Source organism: Macrobrachium nipponense, chromosome 5, assembly GCF_015104395.2.
Source record: "Macrobrachium nipponense isolate FS-2020 chromosome 5, ASM1510439v2, whole genome shotgun sequence".
NCBI lineage: Eukaryota > Metazoa > Arthropoda > Malacostraca > Decapoda > Palaemonidae > Macrobrachium > Macrobrachium nipponense.
This window is the reverse complement of record NC_061107.1, coordinates 111,071,952-111,085,103: the sequence shown is the minus strand read 5'-3', so window position 1 is coordinate 111,085,103 and position 13,152 is coordinate 111,071,952. Positions and strand designations below refer to the sequence as shown.

General features: G+C 41.0%; 1 protein-coding gene across 1 annotated transcript in view; it reads right to left on the bottom strand.

Moving 5' to 3' along the window:
- Window positions 1–13,152, bottom strand: part of LOC135215594 (gem-associated protein 2-like) — a 130,886-nt gene that overhangs the window by 34,451 nt on the left and 83,283 nt on the right. The window contains exon 6 of the mRNA XM_064250471.1: window positions 9,923–10,102. Within this exon, the coding sequence (XP_064106541.1) occupies window positions 9,923–10,102 (180 nt within the window). The remainder of the gene's footprint in view (window positions 1–9,922; window positions 10,103–13,152) is intronic.

Genomic DNA, 13,152 nt, shown 5'->3' with positions numbered 1-13,152 from the left:
TGTGTAAATGCATACAGCCAGAAACAGACTGATTTGCTATGAACAACCGAATCCGATAACAACAGCGTTTTTGCTTGCATTTCACCTATCATATGATAGTAAAAAATTACCGTAGTTATGTTACAAATGACGTTAAGGAGAATAGGACTGAAATATTTTTACATTACCATATCCTTACTCCCTATGGAGAAAAGATCGGCAAGGGTGGGCATATACTGTTAAATTTAATCTGCAAAGTTTTTAGCTGAAGCTGAAGAAAGAATGTTGATCTGCTAAAGACTTATATCATCATACATCAGCAACGTGGATGAAACTCTTGCAAACTTAGGTATAGTACCATCAAACTTGACCGTAAACAAAATTTGAGAGAAATGTGTTTTAATCGAAACTATTGGACATGAAAGAACACATTTTACTGTTTTCACTCCTATAAAAGGTAAATATGTATAGCTCGTAGTATTCTGATGAGATTAAGTGAAAATATCAGATGGAATCTGTTGATTTTTGTTTACGCAATAAACATGCCCTCAACACCATCTACTAACGAAAAAATAACTAAATTTCAATCACAAATGATACATATTTAAGTGATATTTCAACTTGAAAACACTTCGTATAATGTAATATAACTTTGTAGCATATAAATAGAGTATCTTGAGATTCATTTGCACTAACTAGAAGTAAGAAAGCCGCTCTGATTTGAGTTCAACACAGCAAAACAAAATTACTTTGCAATCACCCTTAGCTGATTTCCAAACCAAAACACCCTGATTACTATGTTTGTATTTATAATACACACAAAGTAATAATAAATAAAAGAAGCAGCCTCCGGTTATCAGCGGGGGTTCCATTCCCGGTGGGGGGCCATTAAATGAAAACCACCCTTATCCAAAAATGTTATTTTCATGATAAAATAAATTTTTGAACATACTCACCTGGTAGTTATATATATAGCTTACGTCCCTGACGTCACGGCAGAATTTCAAAACTCGCGGCAATCGCCGATTGGGTAGTCAGGTGCACCACCTGTGCGCCCTCTACCAGGTACGTAGCACCATACCAACTATTCCTCAGATCTTCCATGCCCATAGTTTCTAGAGGGGAGGAGGGTGGGAATTTAATTATATATAACTACCAGGTGAGTATGTTCAAAAATTTATTTTATCATGAAAATAACATTTTCAAACATCTAACTCACCTGGTAGTTATATATATAGCTGATTAACACCTTTGGTGGAGGGTCAGAAACAAAGCCTATCATCGTTGGAATTGACCATAAAGTGTTTTAATGAAGAAAAACAAACTTACGGGTTCGTACCTGTTAAGGAAGCTGACTTTAATGAATATCCTGTCTCATTGTGTCTGCTTTCCTTATGAGGTCCAGCGATCCACCCAGGGGCTGAAGACCTCTTGGAGACTGTCAACCGGTCAAACCTCTATGTGACTAGACTCCCTACAATACTCTCGTTCCGGGCACTACTAAGGAACAAGTTGATCACCTGACTAAAGATCAATGATTGTGGAAGACTGCATCCAGTCTCCACAAACAACCATAACTTTTCAATAGTTCCAAGAGAAGAAAAAGAGTATTGGATTATGGGTTTTAAGGGGTAGCCCTTTTCCCACTACTGAAAGAGCTGCTACAAACGGACCCAGTGTGTAGCAGTCTTCATACAAAGTTTGCACTTGCGTAAGATAGTGCGACGCAAAAACTGACTTGCTCCTCCAGAATGTTGCGTCCAGGATATTCTGAAGAGATCTATTTTGTTTAAATGCTACCGAGGTTGCTACAGCTCTAACCTCGTGAGTCTTAACTTTAAGTAGCTTCATATCTGCTTCAGTACATGCTGAATGCGCTTCCCTAATTAATTGCCTTATAAAAAAGGATAGCGCATTCTTCGACATTTGCAGAGAGGGTTTCTTGACCGAACACCAAAGCCCTTCTGAAGTGCCACGTATTTGTCTCGTTCTCTCCAAGTAATGCCTCAGAGACCTTACCGGACAAAGAACTCTCTCTACTTCCTCACCCGTGAGATCCGAGAGGTTCGGAAATTTCGAATGACTTGGGCCAGGGTTGAGAGGGGCGTTCGTTTTTTGGCTAGGAATCCCAACTGTAGCGAGCAGATGGCTTTGCCCTGTCTGAAACCTACAGTTTGCTGAAGGCATGGATTTCGCTGACCCTCTTTGCTGTTGCTAGGCTAATCAGGAAGAGAGTTTTCATGGTGAGGTCCTTAAGGGATGTTTCCTGTAAGGTTCGAACCTGTCACTCATGAGAAACTTGAGGACTACATCCAAATTCCAAGATGTTGAGGATTGTATTCTTTCCTTAGTTGTCTCGAAGGATCTAAGAAGATCTTGTAGATCCTTATTATCAGATAGATTAGGTTTCTATGCCTGAAGACAGCTGCTAGCATGCTCCTATAACCCTTGATAGTAGAAGCAGAAAAGTTACGTCTCTTCTTGAGGTATAGCAGAAAAATCTGCTATCTGAGTCACAGAGGTACTGGAAGAGGAAATAGAGTTGTCCCCTGCACCATCCTCTAAAAGTCTCCCACTTCGATTGGTATACCTTAATGGTTTGAAGACCTCCTTGCTCTTGCAATTGCACTCGCTGCCTCCCTCGAAAATCCTCTAGCTCTTGTGAGTTTTTCGATAGTCTGAAGGCAGTTAGCTGAAGAGCTTGGAGGTTTTGGTGATACCTTTCCAAGTGGGGCTGTTTGAGTAGATCTACTCTTAAACGGAAGGCTTCTTGGGTGTCCACCATCCATTCCAGTACCTCTGTGAACCATTCTCTTGTCGGCCAGAAGGGTGCCACTAGAGTCATCCTGGTTCCTTCGTGAGCCACAAAATTTTGTAACACTCTGTGTACCACTTTGAATGGGGGAAAGGCGTACACGTTCTAGATGTGTCCAATTCAGAAGGAACGCATCTATGTGGATTGCTTCGGGTCTGGGACTGGAGAACAGTAAGTCTCCATCCGTCTTGTCTGCGCTGTTGCAAAGAGATCTATGCAAGGGCGCCCCCAGATTCGCCATAGACTCTTGCAAACTTCCTGATGGAGAGTCCATTCTGTTGTCAAGACTTGATGTTTTCTGCTCAGGATGTCTGCTCTCACATTCTTTTCTCCCTGAATGAAGCGTGTTACCAGAATCACGTTTTTTTCCTTTTGTCCAGAGGAGCAGTTCTCTTGCTGCTCTGTATAGAGAGACTGAGTGAGTCCCGCCTTGTTTGCTGATGTAGGCCAACGCCGTTGTGTTGTCGGAGTTGACCTGTTACCACTTTGTTCCGGACTACGCTCTCTAATTCCTTGAGAGCTAGGAAAACTGCAGTCAATTCTTTCAGATTGATGTGGAACTTTACTTGCTCCTTGTTCCAGAAGCCCGAGACTTCTAACTTCCCCAGTGTTGCTCCCCAGCCCGAGTCCGAGGCGTCGGAAAACAACACTAGGTCTGGGTTTCTCTGCTCTAGGGAGAGGCCTTCCTGGAGCTTGACGGGATCGTTCCACCACTGTAGATAGTGTTTCATGTCGTTCGAAACAGGAATACACATTGACTCTATGTCTCTTCTTCTTGTCCCAATGCTGATTTAGATGAAACTGCAGAGGGCGTAGGTTCAGTCTTCCCAAGGAGACAAACTGTTCTAGCGAGGGAAAAGGTTCCCCAGCAGACTCATCCATTCCCCCTCGCAGAGCACTTCTGTTTCTTTAGGAAGTTTCTTATTTTCTCTAAAGCTTGTTCCGTTCTCAATGTGGACGGAAAAGCCCGAAAAACCTGACTCTGAATCCTCATCCCCAGTACAAGATTTCCTGGGATGGGATCAGTTTGGGATTTCTGGTGGTTTATCAGAAGGCCTAGGTCTTCTGATAATCGAATTGTTTTCTGAAGATTCTCCAGACAGTTGGCGTAGGAATGGGCTCTGAGGAGCCAATCGTCCAGATACAATGAGGCTCTGAATGCGTTTCTTGTGTAGCATTGCTGCTACGTTGCTCATAAGTTTTTGTGAAAATTTGAAGGTGCGGTATTTAGACCGAAACAAAGAGCTCGGAATTGAAATGTTTCTGTCTTGTAAACAAATCTTAGGTACTTTCTGGAGTTTGGGTGGATCGGAGCGATGAAAATAAGCATCCTGGAGATCCAACGAAACCATCCAGTCGTCTCGTCTGACTGCAACAAGAACTGATTTCGTTGTCTCCATAGTGAATTTTGTTTTGTTTTCTTCACGAAAAATTCAGGGAACTCACGTCCAAAATCGGTCTCCATCCGCCCGAGTTCTTGGGGACCAGGAATAATCGATTGTAAAACCCGGAGATTCCAGGTTCTGAACTCTTTCTATTGCTTCCTTCTGAATTAGCATAGAAACCTCTTGTTGTATCGCTAGAGTCTTGGACTCCTCTCTGTACTTGGCTGACAGATCGATCGGTCTTTCTGCTAAGGGGGGTTTTTTTCCAGAAAGGGATCTTGTATCCTTCTTTGGAGAACTGATAGACCAAGGATCTGCTCCCTTTTTCTCCCATGTTTGCCAGAATTTTTGAGTCTGGCTCCTACCACTGTCTGAAGAAGAACTTTGTCAGACTTTATTACTTCCTCCTCTGAAGCCTCTTTTCTTGGAGTTTTTTGTAATAGGTCTTGCATTCCCTCTCCTGAGGGATCTACCTCGAAAGGGCCGAGAACTACGTGGTAAAGGAGTGGTTTCTTTAAGTTTCTTCCTGCAAAACTTGACGGAACAACTCTCCTTGCTGCTTAGTCATCAGATCTTGTGTCGCTTTTTGAGTCAGAGCTGAGGATACTTCTTTTACCAAACTATGCGGAAAAAGATGAGTCGAAAAAAGGGGAGCGAAAAGCAGTTCCGCTCTCTGAGTGAGCGTTACTCCACTCGAAAGAAAAGAACAAAATTGGCCCTTTTCTTCAAGATTCCAGCTGAGAAAAGGGCTGCTAGCTCGTTTGACCCGTCTCGAAGCGCTTTGTCAATGCAATGACATAAGGTGAACGAGTTCTTCCGTTTTGGTAGACTTCAAGTTTTCAATTTTCTTTCCCAACGAACCCAGGGAAGTCCAGTCTAGGAAGTTAAAGACTTCGAAGGCTCTAAAAATTCCCTTTTGAGGAGGTGGTCCATTTCAGAGGAAGACCAAAACACTTTCGTCTTCCCCATGGCCGTCCGACGAGAAGAGTCCACAAGACTAGAGAAGTCCCCATGGGAAGAAGCTGGAACTCCCAAACCTAGGACTTCTCCAGTGTCGTACCAGATGCTGGATCTGGAAGCTAATCTGGCCGATGAAATGAGAAAGCTGTTTTTTCCCTGGTCTTTCTTAGAGTCCATCCTCCATTCCTTCATTAATTTCAAGGCTCTTTTCGAAGAGCGCGATAATACCATCTTCGTAAAGTCGGATTCTTTAGAAGCCTTCCCTAAAGTGAACTCTGAAGGTGGAGAACGAGGGGCAGCTGGCACAAAACTTTCTGGAAAAAGTTCCGCAAAAACTTTCATAAGCCTTTTAAGATCTGCTGAAGGTTGTAGATCTGTTTGATATTCTTCCTCGGAAACGACTTGCATCTGATCAAAAGGAGAATGGGGGATGTCTTCATTCCTTTCTTCTGATTGAGACACAACTGATGTAGCGATGTCATGTTGCGTTGTGCATCCTGCTGTCCAGCTTTCTTGATGCCTGGAGTCTTGTCGTCCAGTACCTTGATGCCTGGTGTCCTGGCGTCCTGTTCTCATGACGATTTTCGTCCTGGCGTCTTGCTTCAAGACGTTTTCGTCCTGGCGTCTTGCTTCAAGACGTTTTTTCGTACCTTGCGTCTTGCTTCAAGACGTTTTTTTTTCGTCCTGGCGTCTTGCTCCAAGACGTTTTTTCGTCCTGGTGTCTTCCTTCAAGACTTCTTTCGTCCTGGCGTCTTGCTTCAAGACGCTTATCGTCCTGCTGTCTTGCTTCAAGATGTTTTTCATCCTGGCGTCTTGTTTCAAGACGTTTTTCGTCCTGTCGTCGTGCTTTAAAACGTTTTTCGTCCTGTCGTTTAACAGTAAGAGTAGCAGGTTGATATGACTGCATAAGAGAGGAGAGTTTCTGCTTAAAATCTTGCAGTACGGAAAACTGTGGGGAGCTTCTTGCTGCTGGGAACAGACTAGAGAAGTTGCAAAGTCAATCTCTCTCTCTTCATTCTGTTCGTCTTGAGATGAAAGGCCTGAAGAACGCCAATCCGAAGGAGGAGCAGGAGCATGCACTGAAGGCATCCAATCGTCCGAATGCTTCCTTTACTCCTACCAAGACGACGGCCGCCTGTGCGGTATCTTACGTCTTATATTGGTAGGAGAGCAAACATCGGAGACGAAAGGGAAGCGAACAGGAGTTGTAGCACGCACCGAAAGACTCCCTTCGTCCGATCCTTCCTTACTTCCTGCCAAAGACGACGGCCGCTTGTGCGACATCATGCGTCTTGATTTGGCAGGAGAGCAAGCATCGGAATCGAAAAGAGAAACGATCCGGAGTTGCAGTTTGCACCGAAGGTTTCCCCCTTTCCAATATTTCCTTGCCTCCTACCAAAGACGATGGTCGCCTGTGCGACGTCTTACGTCTTAATTTGGTAGGAGAGCAAATATCGGAACCTGAAGGGAAGCGCTCGGGGCTGCTCCAATGACTACATCCTGGACGCTCTTGACGTATATCGTCCTGGCGTCCAGTATCAAGACGCTCGGCGTCCTGGGATTTTCCTTTTAATGGGTCTGGATTTAGAAGTCTGACGCCAGCCCCGTCTGGTACTGCGTCGTCAGAAGACGAAGAAAACACTTTAACCTCGCCTTCCTATAGCGAGGGTGAGCGTCCTGGGGATCGTCTACAGGTACGCTCGAGGGGAACGACCGCTCGGGAGCTAAAACCTCTCGCCTCCCTTCGTCGGTCGACTTTCCTTCTCACAGGGGTTGGTGAGCTTGGAAGAGGTCTAGGACTAGGAGCACGACAAGTCCGAGCGGCCGCACCCTCCACTGCACTTGCACTAATTTCACTATTCACTTTAATATCTCTCATATTAGACCATAATTTATCCCTGTCTTGTGCCAGGGTATTCTACCCGTTGACCAAGGGCTTGAATGGCCTCATCATGTCCTGTAATGATGGACTTTTACCTGTTTTCTGAAACTGGGGATTTGGTAATGATACAACAGGAGGAGGATCAATAGGATATCGGAGAGGGATAGAGAACTATCTATTCCTTGACTGTCTATGGAGGAGCGAGACAATAGGGGGTCTTCTTCGCTCTTCCTTAGTTCCTTATCCTTCTCTAATTTACGCACATAGCGGTAATATTCAATCCATTCAGTCTCAGGCAAGCCCACACATTCATCACATCTATCACCTATCTCACAAACTTTTCCTCTGCATTTACTACAAATAGAATGAGGATCTAAAGAGGATTTAGCAAGTCTAGTCTTGCAACCTTTCACACACATTCTCAAACTTGAAGCAGAATCAGACATGATGAGAAATCAAAAAGAGAGATCAAAAACAAGCAAAGGTCAAACCAACAATATCGAAACGAAATCAAAATCCAATCAAGCGAAAGCCAAAGCCAAAGTGTACTTCACCAAATAATACTGCAAAAGACACGGGCTATAACGAGCGAAGTTCCAACGATGTCACCGTAGCGGCGGCAGGGAAGATCTGAGGAATAGTTGGTATGGTGCTACGTACCTGGTAGAGGGCGCACAGGTGGTGCACCTGACTACCCAATCGGCGATTGCCGCGAGTTTTGAAATTCTGCCGTGACGTCAGGGACGTAAGCTATATATATAACTACCAGGTGAGTTAGATGTTTGAAACTTGGCGGTCTATGGTGCTTATGGCACCTCTGTTAGGTATGTTATGGCACCATAACTCTACTGTTGGTGCCTTATGGTGCCAATAACCAGAACTCAGCCCATTATGGCGCCATAAATTGTGATTTTATGGTGCTACACAAGCGCCAAGAAACCGGATTGCCATTAATCAAGTCCACCAATAACCAGGGACTGCCTATACACATAATATTATTGGGTGCAGTGAAGTAAAGCATAACTTGATAAAAGATCCATGGAAATTATGCATATTCATTATGTTTGTATTTTATCATACAATACTAATACGTGATTATTACATACTCTAATTTTATATCTCAAGTATGATGCAACCCCCTTAAGGGGGCCGGCCGGCTAATGCCCTTTTTTAAGGACAGGACTTTGATATTCATACCACTGAATAAGGTGACTTGGGACATCTCCAAACCGCATATGATTTTCGCCTCTGACCTTCGGTTTTGTGACGCCAGGGCGATTTATCCCGAAAATAACCATTTTTCAAATTCTATCTCCTCCCTTGATATTTAATATTAAGACCTGGGATTACTACCATATATAGACATGATGTAGACCTCCAATCGAATGGAGAGTTTTTTTTCTAAAAGTCATTTTTTTGCTAGATATGAATTTTTCAATATGGTAAAAAAATAAACCCTATAAATCAAGAGAAAAAAAATTATAAAAAAAATTGGAAAAAAAGGCTCTATTTGATTGTTCTATAATGTCTTTCTGAGTTATATACCAAATTCCAATGTTATAGCTTTAAAACTAAGTGAGAAGATAGATTTTGAAGGTCAATAAGTATAGTTTTGAGATACGGGCGTTCAAAGTTTTCCTTCGTATTTCTATAGAGACAATATTAATAAATAATGATTATTATGAATGTATATTTGTTTTTTGTGTATTAATAAACCAAAACTATTTTATTTATCATAATTTAATCATAAATGATGATCCCTTTGCTCATATATCGCAGCCTGGGGCACTGCTTGAGGCAAGATGGGGCACTCCTTCCTACGCAATTCTCTCTCTCCCCTTCACTAACTCTGCTTATTACAGCGAATTTTCTTCTTCTGTGTGTTAGCAATATGTTTTCCTTGTATTTTCTTCTTTGGCATGATGAAATTCTTGCCCGAAACAAAGATAAACAAACGTAATTGCAAGAGAATGTCAAGAGGTGAAACTCGAAGGCGTACATTTTTTTTACAAAGACAATTTAATAAATCATGATTATTATGAATTCATATTCCATTTTGGTATTTAAAAAACCAAAACTTTGTTATTTATCATAAATGAAGATCTCTTTGCTCAAAGATCGTAGCCTTAGGCACAGTGTGACGTGTGCTGTCAAGCAAGACGGGGGCGTTACTAAGCAACCCTCCCCTCTCTCTTCACTAACTACGCATATATTATGATATTCTGTAATAATACTTTGAGCGATTTTTCCTTCGTCTGTATATTAGTGAGAATGTTTCCCTTGTCTTTTCCTCATTGGCATGATGAAATTCTTGCCGAAACATACATAAACATACGTGAAAGCAGGCGAATGTCAGACGTGAAATGGAACGTGTAGACTACTTTACGTCTGTGATCGCACTAAGGACTGGAGTCGACTTGGTAGCTTGAGCCTGAAGTCTCCTTCTCGACTCGGGGAATGTCTACAGATGCCATTTCTCCCAATTTCTTTGACAATAATTATCAAAATTTACGATAATAGAAGAAATATTGCATTTTCTTGTACGGATCAATGTTTTAGGCTTATTGAGTTACGTTAACTAATTACCCTGTAACTACGAAAGTAAGAGGAATTTTGACGAAATATTTCGTATACGTATTCTCCATTGCCATATGAAGCTCCATGAATTTTTTCATGACTTTGCATTTTTCGCCCTATACCTCCATATATAGAGGTTCCGGCCGGCCCCCTTAAAATTTGCTCCGAAAGTAGTCTTCAAAAGTCGCATGGTATGGGAGTATATGCGGTACATTAGAATATTTTATGAAATAATTCTAATTCAGATCCCAAGTATTTCAGTACATATTTATACTACAAATCTAAATTATTCATGCATTAAATAACTGAGATATTTGAACTTACCAGCGATGCTCTTATTTTTGCACACATTCTAGCAATGTGACGAATCTGAGAACAACTCTCTGGTGTAACAGGCTTTTCAAGGCAAGCTAGAAGAGCATAAAACCATTGACCTTGAGGCTTTGAAAATCCAAGCACTTCTAGCCACTGGGCATGCCATTCTAAGAGATTTTCAATACCTCTCTGAAATAAAAAAAAAAAGTAATAAATAAATAAAAATCTTAAGATGCAAGAGGAATAAGTGATTTTGCATTTATAGTGTTTGAAATCACTAAGGAACAAAAACCTAATTATTGTATACTATGTACACATATAGGGCAACCTTTTAACTTTAAAAAATCTCCCCCAAAACGGGGGTTTGTCACAACTATCGACACTGTAAACAAAACAACAGTAATAATGGTAAAAATGATACTCTTATAATAAAATTAGATTTTACATTTAGTACTGCTTACCATGCAATTACATATAACAGCAAGCTTCTTACCATGGCAGTCAAAAATTCAAATTTAGCGGTGGCGCCACCATTGTAGGTGAACAGGACCTGCCCACTTTTGGGAACGATGGGTACAAAACTGCAGAGCTAAAATTCACTTGCGCCGCCATATCCATCTAGTATGTGGAGAGGGGAAGGGTTCTGATTATGTAATTGCTTGATAAGTATATGTAAACTCTAATATTATTAAACAAATATCATTTTTACATATAGGACTTCCCAAGCAATTACATCCAGTGAACGCCCATATTCGCGTTCTCAACATTAGCGGACTCACGTATTCGTAGATTTCTCTATGGTCCATATCTACCCATTATTTGTGGGAGATTCGCATATTCGCAGTATTTTTATTGAGAAATATCCACAAATTACTGCATTTTCATATCAATTTCATGATTAAGTGTACTTTTTGTGATGAATCTATTAAAAAACCAGGTGTAAGCATTTTTAGTGGGTTTTTCTTGAATTTGAACTAGGAAAATAAAGTTTTTATATTGGGGTTCCAAGTATTTGCGGATTAGTATTTGCATGTGGTGTGTATGTGTGTGTGTGTGAGGAACACATCTTCCGTGAATAAGTTGAGTCCACTGTGTAGCTGATTCCACATTAAAGGAGGTGGGAATCATGGAAAATTCTAAGTTAAGACATTACAAGAACGTAATGACTCAAAATGAATTGTAGTGCTCTGCAGTTTTGTACCAATTGTTCCCAAAAGTGGGTGGGTACTGTTCACCTACACTACCGATGGCGGCGCCAGCACTAAATTTGAATTTTTCGTTGCTGTGGAAGGAAGCTTGCAGCTATATTCAATTGCTTGGTAAATCCCATATGTAAAAACCTTCTTAAGTAACTCAAATGAATCACTAGTGACACCATTATTATAAGGCATTATATTAGACAATTTGTTATTGATATGTACTATACAATGCCCTTTAAACACTGATACATAATTTGAAGTTACCAAAAGGGTGAATCAAGTTAGTCTATCTTTCTTGTTTACAAAACATGGCCATGTTCGTAGTTCCCAGTCATGCTCGACTTACAAGCCTTGTTGTTTTCTAAAGACCAACATTTCCTTGGTAGTATTTTATAATCAAACTAAAGGGTTTTGTGATGTTGATAATTCCCCAATTCTTTCCAATTTTAAAGGAATACTATGTACATTCAACCAGATCTACTTCCAATGGGTATTACTCCACTGATAGTGACATCACAGGCATTGAGCATGTGTTGTGATGTTTACATTTTTCCTAAGGGAGTACAAAAGTATTTTCGTAATGGTGAGCTTACCACACATTCTAAAATCCTGACGATACTGATTTTACAAATTTTTGGTAAGATCAATACACTAATTATCTATTTTATCTATGTACCAACTAACTTACATCAGCTGATAGTGTTATTTGACTTAATAAATTGGGGGTCGTCTTAGATGGTGAACATACCTCTAAACCTAAATCTTTACATGGAAAATGGGTTGTCTTATACACCGGCATACAGCACAGGTAGTCCCCGGGTTATGATGGGTTCGGGTTACGACGTTCCGAGGTTAAGGCGCTTCTCAATTATATTCATCAGACATTATTTCCAGGGTTACGACGCCTACAACGCTCATCTGGCAGATGAAATATGACACCAAAAATGCAAAATAATCAATATTTGAAGATTTTTTTTATGAAAAATGCAATAAGAATGCAGTTTACATAGTTTTCAATGCACACAAAGCATTAAAAGTAAGGTTTTCTTAGGATTTTTTTACGATGTTCTGGCTTCCGACGCGTCTCAAGAACGGAACCCCCATCGTAACCCGGGGACTGCCTGTATATGTGAAATAATGGTGTGTGTGTGTGTGTGTGTGTGTGTGTGTGTGTGTGTGTGTGTGTGTGTGTGTGTGTGTGTGTGTGTGTGTGAACTTGCTAGTAATATTTCAGCTGTTTCACAGGTGCAAAATATGTTTGTTTAATAAGCACCAAGGTCAGCAGTACTCACAGCGGTCTTGCACATTCACAGCATTAATTAGCACTTGTCAGGACAATCACCTTTGATTTAATGGGTTGCTGGTGACATGCCCAAGAATTGAAGTTTCCATCATAGGGGATCAGAAGGCATGGAAATTTTTTATCTGGTGTGAGTCAGATTTTTAGGAGTTTAAACACAAATGTGTCTGTGTGTTATGAAAATGCTTAGTACAAAGGATCTCATGGAAAACTAGCTATTCCTTGGTGGGAGCACAGTCTAAAGAATCACATTGGAACATTGGGAATCGAATTCCGTCACCAAAAATGTTTGAAATAAGGCATAAACCTTAATCTGGCATAGGCTTTGGGTGTTTTTCTGTAGGAAGTGTGGGTCAGTTTCGACATATGATTTTGTGCAACATATGTCGTGTAATTGGGATAAGATGTTTAATATGCATGATTTTTCATATATTTGTCTTTTTTGCTAGATTTGCATAATGTCTATTTTCTATATTTTGGGGCTTGATTCACACAAATACATACATGGGACACAGGGTTTTTAAGTAAGGCAGAGAGAGAGAGAGAGAGAGAGAGAGAGAGAGAGAGAGAGAGAGAGAGAGAGAGAGAGAGAGAGAGAGAGAGAGAGAGAGATGAGATGCTCAGCAGGGGGGGGAAGCAGGCCAAAGCTACCAATATGATATTGTTATGATACAATAAAGTTTGTTCATACTTACCTGGCAGATATATATATAGCTGTATTCTCCGAAGTCCGACAGAAT